At 34.1% G+C, this 19,387-nt stretch overlaps 1 protein-coding gene across 1 annotated transcript; it reads left to right on the plus strand.

Annotated features, from left to right (window-relative positions):
- Window positions 1–2,015: 2,015 nt before the first annotated feature.
- On the plus strand, window positions 2,016–12,581 carry LOC111777135 (WAT1-related protein At5g64700-like). The gene is made up of 7 exons (XM_023656596.1): window positions 2,016–2,207; window positions 2,296–2,358; window positions 3,666–3,782; window positions 7,632–7,887; window positions 7,965–8,123; window positions 8,774–8,925; window positions 12,276–12,581. Exons 1-7 carry the CDS (start codon window positions 2,038–2,040, stop codon window positions 12,397–12,399), a joined length of 1,041 nt encoding a protein of 346 aa, XP_023512364.1. The 5' UTR covers window positions 2,016–2,037; the 3' UTR covers window positions 12,400–12,581.
- The last annotated feature ends 6,806 nt before the right edge of the window (window positions 12,582–19,387 follow it).

The following is a 19,387-nucleotide window of genomic DNA, read 5'->3' on the forward strand; positions in this document are numbered from 1 at the left end:
CTACGAAAAATAAAAAAAAAACTAAAAAAAGGGTCAAAGTCAACGGGGAAAAATAATAATTTCGCCCCATTTACCATTTTGAGGAGTCTAGTCCTTCCTCTTGGTCACACGTGCGAGCGTGGGCCCACAAGGCAGGCTTGCACACCCTCTAACCCTACTGGCCGGGCCAGTTGGCTGTAGCCGGACGCCCGAAGATACAATGATCGATGTGCATCATGTCAAGCATAATGATCATCTCATTATTATAGTGTATGCGTCCCTACTCATTATAAAAGAGGAAGTATCCCGATGCATGTGAACATACAATATGCATGAAATCTCTATACTTTCATCTTAAACCATTTATGTGACACAACCCCGTATATTCCTCACATATTACTCTAGGTAACATGTATGCATAAGCCTTCATACATTACATCATTCATAACATTACTTAAGAGCTGTGCATCAGAAAACTACTCATTGCCACACATAGTGGTATGTCATACATTTCATCACCAAACATATTCATGTCATAATGCAACATGGCATCTCATACATACATATCATTGTAACATGATATATCATCATCACGTATCATATCGTCATACATCTCGTGTCATCATAACATATCATAGCATTGTAACATATCACATCATCTTAACATATCATAACATTGTAACATATCACATCATCATAACATATCATATCATCATAACATAACATATCATCATAACACATCATATCAAACACATGACACATGTAGAGGCCACTTGGCAATTGTCATCATACATAAGACAATTCTTTGGACCGTGCCAATAGTAAGGCTACCCTGTGTAGAGGATCTGACCTATGAGAGGCGTTGATCATGCGATCAGCAGAGCTGGTATGTACAGGGTAGTGCCCCTGGCCTTAGGCGACTCTATGACCTGTAGGATGGGTTCGCCAACTACCTCCCATAGATGACGAGCAGGCTAGCGCTCACCATGTTGTCCCCACCTGATTGTGAGAGTGTTTGAGGTAGTGCCTCAACTCCAAGCATCATACACTGTTGTGAAGCCTAATATGATACAAGGACTTTGCATATCAAGATCGACGAGCCTAGAGGTAACTATGGTCATCTGTTAGTTCAAGGATACGATGAGAACCTATAAGTAGTGTAACAACATTGTGAGATCCCACATCGGTTGGAGAGGGGAATGAAACATTTCTTGTAAGGGTGTGCAAACCTCTCCCTAGTAGAAGCATTTTAAAACAGTGAAACTGACGATAATACGTAATTGGCCAAAACGGACAATATCTATTATCGGTTGGCTTGGGCTGTTAGAAGTAGGTTTCTTACTGAGTATATCTTTATATACTTACTCCGTACTAATTTTCCTTTTTAAGATCCATGAGGAAGCGAGTCGAGGTAAGGTAGTGCTTGGGAGTTCAATAGTCACAAAAAAAATGTCGGCCCGAGGCATCTATAGAGCCCACGAGTTTTGTAGTCCACATTTCTTAAAAAATACTAAGTTTTCAAAATTTTCATTAATATATTTAACTTTAAAAAAAAAAAAAAAAACTTCTAAAACACCTTTAAACTTTTTTAAACATAAAAACACCCTTTACTTTTTAAAAAACTTAAACACTTTAAAAAAATAACATTAAAAAAAGAGATAATCAATGAGGGGCTCATAGATGATTTTTAAACATACTCAAATAGTAATAGTACTTATTAATTTTTTTAAAAAAATTGAATGATATTAATAAAGCTTTTAAAATTTAAGAGTATAACGATCTCAACCCAAACGAATACGAATAGTAATAGTAATGCGAAAGTATAAAGATAAAAGATTTAGACCTTTTAAAAAGTGTAATCATCATAAATAATTGAACAGAACAAAATCCTCTTAGTTTGTGCCAAAGTTGATTCCTTTTGAAATGGAAATGATAGTGTAATAATTAATGGATAAAGCCATTCCATATGCTCCAACATGTGGCCAATACAAATCCAAAACACTATAAATTTGGAACATATATGTTTATGAGGCAATGAACATAGAGAGTTCGAGGAAGATGGAAAAGAAGCCTTATTTTGCAGTGCTACTCAGACATAGCATTTATGCAGGAATGTTTCTGCTCTCCAAAGCTGCCTTTGATGGTGGAATGAACAACTTTATCTTTGTTTTCTATAGGCAAGCCATAGCCACACTGTTCTTGCTACCCATCGCTTTGTATTTTGAATGGTACTTCTTTTTTACTCTACAATTTTGCTTTTCTTTCTTCATTTTCTTAGCTTCTCACTTTGATTTTGATTTTCTGTTTGTTTCTCAGGAAAACTGCGCCTCCCCTCTCATTTGTAACCTTCGCCAAGATCTTTATGCTTTCTTTATTTGGGTATGCTTTTATTTCTCCATCCTTTCTTTGTTTCATTTCAGGTAAAATAAAATTTATGGTAGGTTCTACGCTCTCGATCCCGTCTAAAGCTGGTTTAAGAGGGTTTTTATATATACCAAGTCTAGACAAGGATCGAGAGCTTAGATCAGTTCTTTTGGGTTGAGGAAATTTTTTGGACCAACTTGAAAATAAAAGGTTTGTTGGATTGAGGACTCGAGCAACTCAAAAAGAGTTCAAAACTCAACTTAACCCGACCTTTTGTTTTCAGGTTAGGTTGTCCGGTTGTTTTTTTCTTTAGACAAAAAATCTTACTTATCCATACATGTATTAATAACTAAAATCTTATAAAACTCAAATATCAAACCTTTACAAGTCACGACACATCATTAACATTAATTCTAAACGTTAAACATTATTAATTTTCATAATAATCTTAAATTTTACTCTACAATTTTGCTTTTCTTTCTTCATTTTCTTAGCTTCTCACTTTGATTTTGATTTTCTGTTTGTTTCTCAGGAAAACTGCGCCTCCCCTCTCATTTGTAACCTTCGCCAAGATCTTTATGCTTTCTTTATTTGGGTATGCTTTTATTTCTCCATCCTTTCTTTGTTTCATTTCAGGTAAAATAAAATTTATGGTAGGTTCTACGCTCTCGATCCCGTCTAAAGCTGGTTTAAGAGGGTTTTTATATATACCAAGTCTAGACAAGGATCGAGAGCTTAGATCAGTTCTTTTGGGTTGAGGAAATTTTTTGGACCAACTTGAAGATAAAAGGTTGGTTGGATTGGGGACTCGAGCAACTCAAAAAGAGTTCAGAACTCAACTTAACCCAACTTTTTGTTTTCAGGTTAGGTTGTCGGGTTGTTTTTTTTAGACAAAAAATCTTACTTATCGGTACATGTATTAATAACTAAAATCTTATAAAACTTAAATATCAAACCTTTACAAGTCACGACCACATCATTAACATTAGTTCTAAACGTTAAACATTATTAATTTTCATAATAATCTTAAAAGTAGAGTAGGGTAAGGTTGGATTGTAACCTTATTTTTGGGTTGGTCGAGTTGACCTGACCAAAAAATGGGTGGGTCGANAAAAAAAAAAAAAAAAAAAAAAATCTCAATTCGTAAACTAACGGAAATTTTCGATTTTTAAAAAATTTAACCTAACTAAAAAAACCCAACCTATTATTTATGGTTTAGGTCGAGTAACTCATAATTTCTTAACGTTGGTGAATATAACTTTTTAACCTGATTGAACAAAAGCATTAATAACCTATGACAGCTGAAGTGATTCTATTTGCAGGATAACCATATGTCTTGATCTTCAAGGGGTTGCTCTTATTTATACATCAGCAAGTTTAGCTGCAGCAACTATAAATGCTATTCCTGTCATTACCTTTCTTTTCGCCCTTCTATTCAGGTAAACGATACGTTTAAATTCTAGTTTGGTCTTTAGACGAGCACTCTTCTTTACGTTCTTAGAGTTATATCTAATAGGTTCTTAAACTTAGACCTTTTCTAGTAGATACCTAATTTATTAATATTACATTTAATATGTTCTTGAAGTTTGGATAATCATTTAATACGTCTCTGAACTTATAATTTTGTATCCATCGAGTTATTAGGTTTTAAATTTTAGGTCGAATTAAGAACGTTATAGTTTTTAAAACTTACTAGTGTAATTCAAATTTGAATGTCGAGGTAGTCTTTGAACTTTTTAGTGAGTATCTATTAGATTTCTTTACTTTAAATTTTGTGTCTAAGAGATATTTGTAATTTAGAAATGTCTAATAAGCTTTTAAATAAATTCTTGTTAAAATTTTTAATAATCAATTGATCTATTAGCTATATACCATTAATTTTTATATTTAATGAGACTCGAGAATTTCAATTTTGTATCTAATAGATTTGTAAATTCAAATTTTTTTGTTAATTAGGTCAATGATCCACACGACACAAAAGTGAAGATCTATCAAATAGTTTTTAAATTTTTAGGGACATATGAGACACAAAATTGATTTTTTAGACTTGTTAGACACTTTAAAATTTTCATGGACCTATAAAACACAAATTTAAAGCTTTGATTTTATGAACCCTACCTCGGTAACAAAACTTTCTTTCGATCCTCATTCCTAATTCTCATCGGTCTAAGTATCGAAGCATTGTACTCTCAATAGCTAGTCGAGCACATGATATTAGACCCAATAAGAGCCATACTTTTTGTGAAATCCTACATCGGTTGAGGAAAAGAACTAAACTTTCTTTATAAGCGTGTGGAAACCTCTCCCTAGCAGACGTGTTTTAAAATCCTTGAAGCGAAGTCTGAAAGAGAAAGCCCAAAGAGGACAATATTAGCTAACGGTGGGCTTGGGGGAACTAGTGCCAACGAGGACACTGAACCTTGAAGGAGGGCGGATTGTGAGATCCCACATCGGTTTGGGAGGAGAACGAAACATTATTTACAAGAGTGTAGAAACTTTTTTCCAGCAGACTCGTTTTAAAAACCTAAAGAGTAAGCCCAAAAGGAAAAACTGATACAATATTTGCTAGCCGTAGACTTGGACTATTACACTTTTTATATCTCTAAGCCGTTAAGAGATCAATCAATTCAAAGTTTCTTCTTCAATTTAATTTATGATATAAGATTTGTTTAAAAAATTATATCTTTATCCTATCAAATTATATTCTTTAGAGATCAATCCTCGTGTCCTTGGTTAGTAATCGAAGCAAATCGTTGGTTTAGTAATAATAAGTCTAGAGTAAATAAGTACTTGGAAAGTTCTTAAGAGTTTATAGTTTCTTAGAATTAGGTTAAGATTGTTTCAACAATGATATTTTAAGTTTATCATTATGACCAAGCTTCTAAGAACAATGATTTCATAGAAATCTCCCCTCAAGGAGCGATCCGAAAAAGAAATAAAGAATCAACATAGATCATCGTCAATTTGCACATTCAAGTTCATTACAAATGAAGCCCTCAAGATTCAAGACCTAGAAGGAACTCTAGAACTAAAATACCCCAAAGATAGATCCAAAGTAAATCAACCAGCATAACATCTTCAACTTTGTTCAACATCTGTCAATACCTCTCTTCTCAAGAGATGAAATCTTCAAAGATCGTGAAGAGTTCAATTATATCCATAAAGTGACACTTAAAAGAGAGGTACATGAATGAATTAAAACCACATTCAAATGAGAATGATTTTGAGGATAAAATGACACGGAAAACAGTTACTGTCTATACCAACAAGGTACATCTTACTTTCGATGACTCAATCATAAGAATTCCGGAGTTAATTGTGCTTTGCTTGGAGCAATTTTATGTTAGGTAACCTCCTATAAAACTTCCTAAGGGAACTGCGTTAATCTGTTGGGATAGTCTTCTGTAAGGACTAGGCGGACTTGATGACTCTAAAAAAAAATGGGTAAATTTTTTACGAAATAAAATAAAAGAAATTTAAAACATAATACATATTATAAAAAGAATAGTGTTCATACCTGAGTAATTAAAACACAATACAACATAACAGTTAAAACACAAAATAAGGAAAGAACACAAAACATTTTAAAACAAAAGGGTTGAGGTCGACGGGTGAGGCTTGTCGACACTTACTCCAGAGTCCGCTCCCCACCTCGACCAACTCCTTATTACATGAAAAACATGGAAAATAAAGAATGAATACAAAGACTCAATAAGTAGCCTACTTGTAGGATTAGTAGGCTCTTAATCGTGTCCTTGATATGCTAGGGTACCAGACTGTTTCTTTTATTGTTCTTTTCCTTGTTGTAAGTACTTAGGCCCTTTAGTCTTGTTCTTGACTTGTGGGTTCTTATCATGATTCTATATTGAGGACCTTGGTCCATGGATTTTGAAACCTTTGTTCTGATCTAAGTGCCTTAATACTATGGTTCTAAGTTCTTGGTTCTTGTTTTTAGAACTTGGATCTTGATCCATGTTCTAGTCCTTGATTGTTGTCTTGTTCTGGGTACTTTCTAAGTTCTTGTTCTGTTCTTGGTTCGTTATCCAAGACACTCCCCTTAGGATTTATAGTATGAGTCATGAACTTGACAACCTGTGTCCAAGGCTTCATATGTTCCATGCAACACAGTTTTAACCTAGGTCTAAGGCTTCATGCATTCCAAGTGACGTAGTCTGAATCCGCATTTGAGGACTTGCCCTTCGATACGGTCTGAAAATCTATGCTCAAGGCATCATGTGTTCCAAGAAAAGTTAAGCTTATGGAGAAGAATGTGAGAGTTAAATTTGCAGACATGCGAGAGTTGCTAAAAGTAAAGAATCTCGAGCAAAGTCAAGCTTACAGAAGAGAATGTGACTAGTAAGCTTGACTTAGCAAAATAAGTTATTAACCTAATTTTAAGAAAATTGTTAGTATTTATCTTATAAGTTTAAGAAAATTGTTAGTTTTGTTTAACAAAATTGTTAACATTTTCTTACTTGACCTGAGGCTTTAGGAAATTTGTACTTTTTCAAAACAACAAACAAAATTGAAAGTCATAGGTGCTTAAGGTTCTTCTATTCAAAATATCTCTCCGTTCAAGTTGTTCTTCCTACTTCAATGGTTTGTTTTGACATATTTCGATCATGGGTCATATCCAACATAAGTATCATACAACATTTAATCAACATATGTAGTGTGTAGACTTTTTGTGCCCATCTCACACCCCATAGGTTTCTATTCCGAGTTTATGCAGAAGATTACAAAATTTAGTTACTCTGTGAGATTCCACATTGATTGGAGAGGGGAAATAAAAATTTCTTATAAGAGTGTGGAAACCTCTCTATAGTAGATGTATTTTAAAACTGTGAGGCTGACAGTGATACGTAACGATATGCCAAATTTCATTCGTCTCAGAGACTTTACTCTTTTATGATTCTCATGAGACCATGATAACTTGCGATGAAGGATGTGAACAAACGTCTATTTGAAATATGTGTCTCAATGTTGCACTATCTACAACCAATTCATGTGCAGTTATATACTCTATATCACTTTAATACAAACTAATGATTCATGCACAACATAGACCTTTAGATCCTCCATCTTTCTACATTGGTCCCTAGAGTGACCTTTAGCACTCTACATTCTTATTTCTATTTATTCTCTTTAGAATTGACCTTATATTTAAAATTATTTATAGCTAAAGCCGACCCGAAAAAGATTATCCGATACTTAAAAGCATTACATTCAAGCGTTTCCATTGCTATATTTTCCTCATTGTTAACCTCTAAGGAAAAAATGTTTGGCAGGGTGGAGGTGTTGAGGATAAAGTCAATAGTAGGATTAGCAAAGGTTGGAGGAATAGTATTTTGTATGGGCGGTGTGTTGGTTTTGGTGTTCTACAAAGGCCCTCAACTCACATTCTTTAACAATCACCACCTTTTTTCTATACACAAACATCAACAAAATCCACTTCGTGTTGCTTCTTCAACCCAAACTTGGATTAAGGGTTGCTTCCTAATGATGGCTTCAAATACCTTGTGGGCTTTATCACTTGTCCTTCAGGTACTTCATAATTATTTTTAATGTCTTTGTATGGATGAACGTAAAAAATTTATCACGACTTCTTTGATTTAACGCAGGCGTTTGTACTGAAAAGTTATCCTTCGACACTTCTATTCACTAGTCTTCAATGCCTTGTTAGCTCATTTCAATCGTTTTTTATCGCTATTGCTTTGGAGAGAAACCTTGACGAATGGAAATTGGGTTGGAATCTTAGACTTCTTTCAGTCGCATATTGTGTAAGTTATTTTGTTGGTAATATAATATTTAGTTTCATTTTGTTTGTGTTAAAAACTTATCATTGTGATTGTATCTCGTTGTGATTACATGAGTGAAGTCTCTCCACATACCAAAACTAGTGGTTGTGGATTGGTTTATCCTCACTCACATGTTTCCTAGGAAAATTTTCGAGAGGTCGCCCAACCTAAAATTAATCAAAACTAAACGTGCTTAGTTTTGGACTTCTTATCATTGAGCTACTAAACGGGAGAAGGCACCTTGTTGTATAGATAGTAACTTCAATTCTTTTTAGTCTTTCTCAATGATCCTATCCTCAAAATTACTTTCATTTGGATGTGGTTTCAATTTGTTCACGTACACATCCTTTACTAGAGTGTCAAATGCCCACCAGCTTCCGCCTTGGTTCGTCCTCGATTTACATCCTAGGAGGAGAGATACTAATTTGATACCATTTGTAATGTCTCATGCCTAGGATTTTGATAATGATTTGAAATTTGAATTTGAAACTTGATAGTCCCGATGGAGAACAAAAATGACTAAAATACCCCTCTAGAATTTACTTTGACAACTTTTTCCATTTTTTTCACCATTTTTATATACATACTTAGCAAATCAATAATATCAAATAAAATCATAATATTTTATGCAGGGAATAGTGGCAACTGGGGTTACATATTCTCTTCAAACATGGGTCATTAAGAAGAAAGGACCAGTTTTTTTAGCCATGTCAACGCCGATTATTCTTGTCATTACAACTATTTCTTCTGCTCTTCTTCTTGGCGAGAGTGTCAGCCTTGGAAGGTAACTTAAAGGGTTTGTTTCAGTCTTATTTTCAAAATAGATTTCAAAATAGTATATTTTAATGGCTTTTACCATTTAAAATGCATTCTTTTCTATCAAAGAGCTTTTGTATATTTAATCTTCAATTCGTTAATTATGTTGAATCTTAGAACCTTCATCATATACAAACTAAATGTTATAGTTCCAAAATTAATATGATTTCATTCCAAATGATTATAAGTCTTTTAAGTTTGATTTAACTACTTTGTTGAAAAATAAGATCTTTAATTCTAAATATATTAAAAAATGTCGATAAGGAATCACCCTAAGAGAAAAAAATATTTGGATTACCTTATTGATCAAATATCTGAAGACAAAAACACTTGTTTGAGATTGAAATCATTCTACAAGGAAGATTGATCATATAAGTTTGTAGGACTAATGTTTGGTGGTCTCGATAGTAAGTACTACCATCCAAATTTTGAGCTTTTGAATTCACGAACTTAAAATGGACTGACAAGAAAAATACAATAAAATTTTGCGCAACTTAAAAACAAACAATACCAAGTTTACAAGACAAAATCAAAGACAAGACTAAAATTGTTGTTGAAAAGTTTTTTACAAAATTGGGACTAGAGAATGTGATTAAAAAACAAATAAAGAACTACCCCTAACACATAGGATTGATACCTAGGATGACTCTCCTCTTTTAACTCCATAACTCACAAACCCTTCCCATCTTAGAAAAAGGAAAGTTGGATGAGTATAAAGATGTTTAATGTTTAACTTCATCTTTAACCTAGTAAGTTATCACAACTTTTTATTTTGGTTATAGGAAGTTTGAGCTTAGATTTTATAATTATCGGAGTTATTGAGAGCTCTCGAAGTTTTGAGTCATTCTCATGCTCGTCACAAACCCAATAAAGATTTGGAAGTTTTTCACCTTTTATGGCACCACGGATCTACTAGCAAACATATCTGAGCTCTAGGATGTAAGTCATCGGTTCAAATCCGATAAGGGCATCTTGGATTATATTACCATGGAAGAGAATATTGGTATCTTGGATTTGGGAGGGTAGACCTCATCATAATCATCTCATAAATAAGAAATTATTTATGAGTCTACCGGTGAGGATCTGTGTGTCGGCTAGCTACTAAGTCTACCTGTGCAGTCCCTTATCCCCTTTGAGCAGTCCCTTATCCCCTTTGAGAATGAATATATAGAGTTGCAACCATGTTTAGGAGGCCCTGGACCTATTTCAACACACGATAGAGGATACCTAACTGGTAGCCTCAATGCATTATCCTATCTAACCAATCTGGGTCAGGCTTGATAGTACAAGTTCCTAAATACCTGCTGATTGGCAAGAGCACTATTAAGTCCAATCTAGGTTACTATATACCACCAATGATGTATCAAAGGGAATAGGATGATGTATCAAAGGGAATAGGAAGCGGTCTGGCTTTGGTGATACTGTCCAAAACTACTATAGGCATTTAAGCTTTCTTAGTATCGTGGAGGTTATCTAGTTTCTTAGCACATCTAAATGATTTAACCTTAACTCTCAATTCCAAGACTTTCAAAATTAGCTCTCAGAGAAAATCCGGTTCTAGAAGCATTAGGGTTCTATTCTCTGATCGCTTCTCACAATCTTTAGGTGTTCAGTCTACTAGAAAGGTCATAGGCTTCGTTATCATGAAACCATTCTAACTCTAGCGCCTTACTATATCAAGATTTCAGAGAAGAACATCCCTGTCAAGGAGATGTAAAGTCGATACATCTATTTTCAATGGATAAAGTTCTCAAGCATGGAGAATTCACCTATAGGACTTGTTCAAAATGATCTCAAGCCATTAATTAGGCTTGGATTAGATACTTCAATTGCTACCCTAACTTCTCGCTTGGATACGCTTGTCGAGAACCGACTCTATGAGTCCACTGTATCGTCAGGACATCTCAAACATTTATCCATCCAAGTTCAATTGAGGAAAGAACCTTACATTGTCCATGTCCAGTCATCTATTGATACCATACTGGATAGCGGGTGAATATATCAACCTCTGACATATGGGGTTGGGCACAATGTTAGCATAAATGTGTCGTTTAACATTGTCCTTGAAAAACACATTTTAAAAGGAAGAATCCAAAGACACTCATCTTGCAACCCTTGCCCACATTGTGACATACGTATATGCCACAGGGTATCTCACTTAGGCCACAAGGCCAAAAGGTGGTGGAGAGCTGATACATGCCTCTTGTTCTAGTACATTTTGAGGCATTTTTGGTCTAGCAGGAGTAGACATGATTTTTAAAATGGTTATACGCCCTCGTGGGATGTTCATCGATTGTTCGATTGACACCAAATTTGGCAAGCACTTGTATTTCATAAGGATAGACTTAACAAAGAGCCATATAACAAAAATTCTACCGAAACTCCAACTTTTGAGGTTAAGGCCTAGGTGTGGCCTTACTTTTTATGGTGTGTGGATGATGCACTGTTCTCCTACGTGGCACCATAACATTTATCTATTTTGGCACTCATGTAGTAAGATGGGTGCCATTTGAGAGCCACTACATTGTCTATCTGCTTGTGGGGATCACAATCTACTTTCTTCATAGTATGGTTGTGATATTCTCCCTCATTTAAACTAATTATGGTTCTCGGTGACTTTCTTAAGGGCACAATCACATCATGAATTATGACACTCTCCTCAATATAATCTCAACATCATTTTGATGATAATCTAAACTTTGGATTGGCTACTAACAGACCTGCTAAAAATAAACGTGCTTCAAATGAATATTGAAACGGAAAACTACTTATGGTTTATCCCACTGACGGACCTTCTCTCGGTCTCCGAAACTCGTAGCACTAGCAAATATTGATTTTGATACCCGATATTGATTTTGACCCTCGATCGAAGTACAGTCAAATAAATAATCGAAACAGAAACAAAAAAATGAAATAAATAACAAAATAACTTGATTGATAAGTAACTTCTTCTAGCAAAGCTCCATGACTAATAACTTCTCCTATAAATACTCCAAGATTAATATACAAGTCAAGCTTAAACATAAATTAAGATTTGATCCAACAACATCAAGAAAGGAGTTCGAGAGCATCTTGAACAAGTTCTACGTATACTTAAAGTCATCTTAATGTTTGAGAATTTCGTATTTTCATTTTATATGAGATTGAGTTCCAATCCTCGATTTCTTTTTTAGATTGCTCATTTTTCTCGAACATTCTTTGAAATCATTCCTTTTGGTAACTTGGACGTATTATTATTTCAAAACAACACTCTTTGAAATAAATTGCATAATAATTCTTATGAATCTTGTTTTTTTGTTTCTTTTTGTTTGGTTGTAGTGGTATAGGTGGGCTCTTACTGGTTGGAGGTCTCTACAGTGTGCTATGGGGAAAGAACAAAGAGCAAAAAGTTAATGAAGAGCTAAAACAAATTGACAAAGAATGCAGTTTGCCAGTGAGGTGAAGTGAGACATCTCAATCGTGACAATCCACAATCTTCCTTGATTAGAACTATTTGAATGTGACAAGCCTTTGTTTTTTATTCGTTCTTAGATTTCATTTTGTTTTTAGTTTGTATATTTCAAATTTAGTTGATGTAATTTTAAGTTAAGTTGGAAAATTTGAACATATACCTAGATTGACCAATTGTTGCTTAGAAAATTGACAAGTGTCAAAACGTTTGTACGTTTAGAGATTTTTACGCTCCATAGTCTATCGTATCAATGAGTAAAAGAAGAGTGACCTAATAGAAATTATGCCAATGTTTTTTTTTTTAGCACTTAGGGAATTGAATGAAGCGTGTTTCACTTCTCCCAACATTTTTTTTGGACCTATGCCGACCCTGTTGGGATATGGAGCCTGATGCCTAGATCTAGTAAAGATATATTTGGAACATATTTAATAAAATATGACAGATATATATATGGTAGAGATCTGGCCTAGATATATTTGAAACATATTTAGTAAAATATAATATGTCAGAGATCCGGTAAAGAAGATTTAATAGAGATATATTGGTTAGATTATATTTAGTATTCAGTAAATTGAAACCGTGCTTTCTCTCGACATGTACTTTCTCCATTCTCTATTGTCTGTGGTTCTCTCAACATGCACTTTCTCCATTGTCTATTGTATGTGGTTGTACAATACCTAAAGTCATGAATATAAAACCTTTACCCAATATTTCTCTCTTCTGTTATTTGTGTTGATCTTAATCGAGTGTGTGCGTTGCGATCCTAACAATTAGTATCAGAGCTAACAACTGGTATCGATCCTAACAGACCCATTTGGTTGTATATCGTGAAAAGTCACGAAAACTCAAACTCGAACTATTTTCTTCTTCTTCTTGTCTCTTTCTCCTCTCCTTCCTTCAACCCCCTCCCTTCTTTTCCGATGTTTTTCTCTTGGGCTTCAATGGTAAGACCCAACTATAACAGGATTTAAGAACTATAACAGGATTTAAGAACTATAACAGGATTTAAGACCAAAGAGATCCAAGAAAAATTATTAAGGAATTTAAGCAAGTAAAAGTGTCTTAACCAACTCATTTCACAGTCATAACAAATAATTAAAGGAGAAGGGCTTTCGAGAAAGATTGGAAAGAAAAAAAGTTAGCTAAAAGAAATGTCATTTTTCTAATTTTAGGAAGCTTTCTGGATTTTAATTAACTATAGAAGAAATTTTGAGAAAATAAAAATAAAATTACCAAAATGAAATTTTTTTTAGCAAGAATGAACAAATTTTTAATTTTAGCAAGAATGAAGAAATTCCTTATGTGGCTTTTTAATTTTAGCAAAAATGAAGAATTTTTACAGTGATTTTCTAGCAATCAAGGAAGATTGAACCTCTGACCTTGTGGTTAAGAGCAAGAAGCTCTAAAAAATTGAGTTATTTCGGCCAATAATTTGTAACAACTCAAGCCCACCCATTAGTAGATATTGTCGCTCTGACTCGTTACGTATTGCTGTCAGCCTCACAGTTTTAAAACGTGTCTACTAGGGAGAGTTTTCCACACAGTTATACAAGGAATGTTTCATCCCCTCTCCAACAGATGTGAGATCTCACAATCCACCCCCTTGGACGCCTAGCGTTTTCGCTAGCACACCACTTGGTGACTAGCTCTAATACTATTTATAACAGCCTAAGACCACCGCTAGTTGTTCTCTTTGGCCCATTACATATCACCATTAGTTCCACAGTTTTAAAACATGTCTAATAGGGAGAGGTTTCCACACCCTTATAAACAATGTTTCATTCTCCTCTTTAACCGCTAGTAGATATTTGTCCATTTTGGCCTGTTACATATCACCGTCAGCCTCACAGTTTTAGAACACATCAACTAAGGCGAGATTTCCACACCATTATAAGAAATGATTCGTTCTCCTCTTCAACTAGGGATAGATATTGTTTGTTTCGGCCCAATATATATCGTTGGCAGCCTTACAATTCTAAAATGTATCTACGAGGGAGAAGTTTCCACACCCTTATAAGAATGCTTCATTCCCCTCTCCAACCAATGTGATATCTCACAATAAGCAGTCAAGATCCACAATAAGTAATCAAGATGACTGAGTGGTCTAAGGCACTAGACTCAAGTTCTGGTCCTCTTGTGAGGGCTTGAGTTGAAATCTAACTTCGACAACTCATATTATTGTGAGGTTGACGACAGGTGGTTTACCCCGGATGTCAGCGACTTCGCATACGTAAGTTCGAATAACTACCTATTTACGATGTGTGCACTCTCCATATAAATGGAGAACATGTTCAAAAATTCAAAATACATAGACACTAACTCCTTGGGGACGACCCTCTCTATGACCACACAATTCTCGAATGCTTCTTACCTTTAACCAATAGTCAACAAACAAGTAAAAAAGAAATGTAGAATGGGGTGTATAAAAATACTCGGTAAACAGTCTATTTGTAGGCTCTTGTTGCATCTAATTCCTAGAAAGATACCCATGGTCTTTTCTTTAGGTTTTAGGAAGTTTTCCTAGTAAAGTTCGGTGCAATTTAAGACAAACAAAACTACATTTAAAAATAAATGAAGAATGTGTTCCGAGTCTGTGTTCCGAGTACAATTCAAATAAAACATAAAAAAATTTAAAATACATAGATGACAAAAATACTCGGTAAACAGTCTATTTGTAGGCTCTTATCTCATCTAATTTTTAGTAAGATACCCATGGGCTTTTCTTTAAGTTTTAGGAAGTTTGGGCATAACTTTTCTACATTTATCTAAGCTTCCGAGAAGACCTCCAAGTTCCAAGTGGTTCTCTTACATGTCACAAACTCAATCATAGTTTAGAAGTTGTTTATCGGGTTTTGGCACTGCAGGTCTATTGGACGGCCATATCTCATCTCTAAGGTGAACAATTTTTTCATTCTTTAGAATTAGTCAGCTTGGATTGTAACAATAGTGAACGACTAGTATCCTTGGTTAAGAATTCATCATCAGCTAAACTATTTATGTAATACCTTGTCCCCTATTAGGTCGGGTTTACGGAATCGCTCTCAACCCATTTCTACACACAATAGTAACTCCTCAAGTAGCCTTTGTATGTCATCCTATTTGAATTATTCAAGCTCAATGGTACGGTTTCCTAAATGCCTACAACTTGGCATGGGCAGTACTAGGTTCGATCTAAGTTGTCGAATAGTGTACTTAGGTTTAGAGGGAATTGGAGGTGGTCGGGCTCTATGATATCATTCACCCTATTAATGGCCGTGTAAACCGACTTAAGTTTTCTTAGGTGTTGTGGAGATTTACTAAGTTCTTAAGGTGTTTAGGCGGTTTAAATCACATCTCACATTTCTACGTCACTCAAAAAGCTTTTTAAGCCTAATCGAATTTCTAAGAGCATGCCTGATATGTTCTTAAATTTAAAAAAGATTCATTACATATTAATATGATAAAGTAACCTTCTTAATACTTTAACGGGCCTCCAATATTACTAATTTTAAATTTTTTGTCCCTTATATAAGGGAAACTCAAATTTTAAAATCGATTGTCTAGAGACTTAATTATTAAATATTTTTAGGTTAAATCTAAAGTTTAGCGTACTAAATCATGCTTAGAATTCTGAATTCGAATATAGCACATGATCAGCCTGATATTCCTCTGCATTTTTTGTGACATGGTCACTTTACTCACTCCTTGCTTTTAAGAGTGAAAACTATTCTGACAAATCAACACAGGTCTTTTCAGCTACAAACCAATATGAGCCCACCTGGTAGGCCCATGGTCGTACGTGTGGGTCGTGTGTAGGGAGCTACTACACATCCAATTTTTCTGGACTAGAGGTCACCTAAGAGACTATAGTTTTAAATGATGGTTCCATATTCATGATTGCATGCGTTTGCATTCCCTGATCTCAATAATAAGGTCACTTAGTGAGTATTTCAAGAAATACTCAAGCCATATGCTACTTTTAGTAAGTATTTCTTGAAATACTCAAGCCATGCTAAGCTATGTTAAGATGTTTTCATGTCACAAAGTATGAAGTTGTTATGAAAGTGATAATATATGATGCAGAAGCCTCCTTCTACCATGTCATGAAAACTAAACTATGTATGAAATAATGTACAAGAGTTATGCACGCAAAATTATCTATCTTATTAGTCATTAACATAAATTACATTTCATAACATTCAAAATTTTATTAGACACAAAATTTAAATCATATAATTCTACTAGAAATTCAATTTTATATCAAATGATTTCTAACCATTTCAAAATTTACACATTTTTAAAGTTCACAAGATTTAAAATTGAATGATGTTTTAGGCACAAACTTAAAAGATAAAAAGCATATAAAGTAAAGTAGCAATTAGCAAAAGGCTGATATGTAAATGAAAAGAAGCTAAAAGATCCTATAACAATTAAAGTGTGCAAAAGACAACATAATAGTTGGTCTTAAATATTAGGTAATCTTTGTAGTGGAAGGCATTTTTTTTTAATATTTGCCTAGCAATAACAATAGTTACTATCTTATTTAATTTGTTTTTTTTTTCTTTCTTTCTTCTTTCTTTCTTTCTTTCTTCTTCCTATTTTAGGCTTTTAAAAAAAATGAAAGCTATTTTAAAAATAGGAGGACTAAAAAAGATTTAAACAATTAAAAATGGTTATTTATACCAACAATGTGCACCTTCTTTTTCAGTAACTCAATCATAGAAACCCTAAACATAAGGGTATTTTGCTTGGATCAATCTAATGTGGGGTGAACTTCTAAGAAAATTTATGTAAGATCTCACATCGGTTAGGGAGGAGAACAAAACATTCTTTATAAGGGTGTGGAAACCTCTCCCTAGCGAACACCGAACAAATAATATTCTAGTTAGAAATCATGGGCTGTTACAAATGGTATCAGAGCTAGACACCGAGCGATGTGCCAGCGAGGAGGCTGAGCCCCGAATGGGGTGAATAGGAGGTGGTTTCCCAACAAGAACGTTGGGCCCCGAACGAGGGTGGATTTGGGGCAGATTCCACATCTCTTGGAGAAGGGAACGAATGCAAGTGAGGATACTAGGCCCCAAAGGGGATGGAATGTGAGATCTCACATCAGTTGGGAGGAGAACGAAACATTCTTTACAAGGGTGTTGAAACCTCTCCATAGCATACACGTTTTAAAAATCTTGAGGCCTAAAGAAGACAACTTGAACTGTTACGTATGTGAATGTCATAACAATTAGGTGTGATTCCAAATTCGTATTCTCTTCCAAATTTTGGGCATAAAATGTTTTAGGTTCAAAGTTCCTACTCTTTTTTTAGAAGTCAAAAACAATAAGAGTGTTGGGTTAAAAAGTGATTTTGAGAAATGTGAAATATGGAGTAAACTAAGATTACAGAATATATATATATATATATATATATATAATATATATATATATATATATTAAACATATTGAAATAGATATCGAATTAATTTCTAATAAATAAACCTGTTCTAATTGTTATATGGGAATCGAAGATTACTCTGGTTTTTTAGTCGATAAAATATGTGGCCCACTCCGATGGTCATGCATAGTGAATACTTTCATAATCATATTTTAATTTCTATTAACAAGACTCTAAAGAAGAATTGTTACTTTCAAGTATCTTTGCAATTTAACAAGAGTATTAAAGAAGATTTTATTACTCCCTCTCTTTTTCTCGAATAAGAGAACAACTATATATGTAAAGTAGCTACTTAAACACACGATGTAAATCATTAACAACAACTCTTTAATAAACTAAAATCACATCATAACATATTTAAACTACATAAAACTCTCTTGTCCCCTATAAAATTTAGCTCTCCATACAAATTTAATTATACAGAGGAATCACATCTCAATCATACAAAATTGATAGAATAAGAGAAGAGAGTAAGGAAATTAAGAGTTATCCAGCTTTATTGTTGTTCTTCAATGGAAGTTCTATTCCTTTGAGCTCTCGCGTCCACCTCTCTCACGTCCACCTCTTTGCTCTAATCAATCCTTCTTGGTCTCCTTTTTCTTCTATTGTCATAGCTGTTGTATTAGGTTTCTTCTTCTTCTTCTCTGGTTTCACAGTAGCAGAGTTTGTTGTTGTCTATTCCAAATTTTGCTTCCGAAAGTGTGTATCCCTCTTCTAAATCCTTTTTTCTTTTATATTGTGTATGGCTCCCCTTTTGGGCTGAAAATGAATAAATTGTCCACCTAGGATGTTCCTAATTGAGTAGTAAATGAACCTGGATTGCTGATGTGGATTAAAATTTTCATGTCATCCCCAAAAATTTGCTTTCTGAATTGTTTGAGAATGAGGGTCAACAATTTGTTCCAGATTTGTTAGCAGCGTTGTTCCCAGATTTGAGAGTAGTGTTATTCCCAGATTTGCAACAACATCATGGTTCAACATAAATGTTCGGAAATTTTGTCAAATAACTCAATTAAATGTACAATTAGGCTTGATTCATGCAAATTGATATTTTTTCATGTTGAACCACAATGAACTATTTCATGCTTAGTAATCAGAACAAATGGAGCAAATAATGAGAAAATGGTTTGTATGTGTGCATAATTAACTAAAAAAGACTTTATATAACTCTACTTTTTGAGAGTTATCAGTGGGATCTCACAATCCATTCCCCTCGAGGGCCTAGCATCCTCACTTGCACACCATCTGGTGACTAGTTTTGATACCATTTATAATAGCCTAGGCCTACAGCTAATGGATATTGTCCACTTTGACCCATTACATAGCACCATCAGCCTCACGATTTTAAAACAATTCTACTAGGGAGAGGTTTCCATACCCTTATAACTTTTAAAAGTAACATTAAAACTACTAACGTACGAATATTTATTATTTTTTTTTTAAAAAAGTTGAATAATATTAATGAAACGAATATGTTTTAAATGAAATGTTAACTAATTCATCCAAAACTAACTATACTTATCTTTTAATTTTTTTTTTTAATTGTTGAAACGGA

The sequence above is a fragment of the Cucurbita pepo genome, chromosome LG16 (assembly GCF_002806865.2).
Source record: "Cucurbita pepo subsp. pepo cultivar mu-cu-16 chromosome LG16, ASM280686v2, whole genome shotgun sequence".
Lineage (NCBI taxonomy): Eukaryota > Viridiplantae > Streptophyta > Magnoliopsida > Cucurbitales > Cucurbitaceae > Cucurbita > Cucurbita pepo.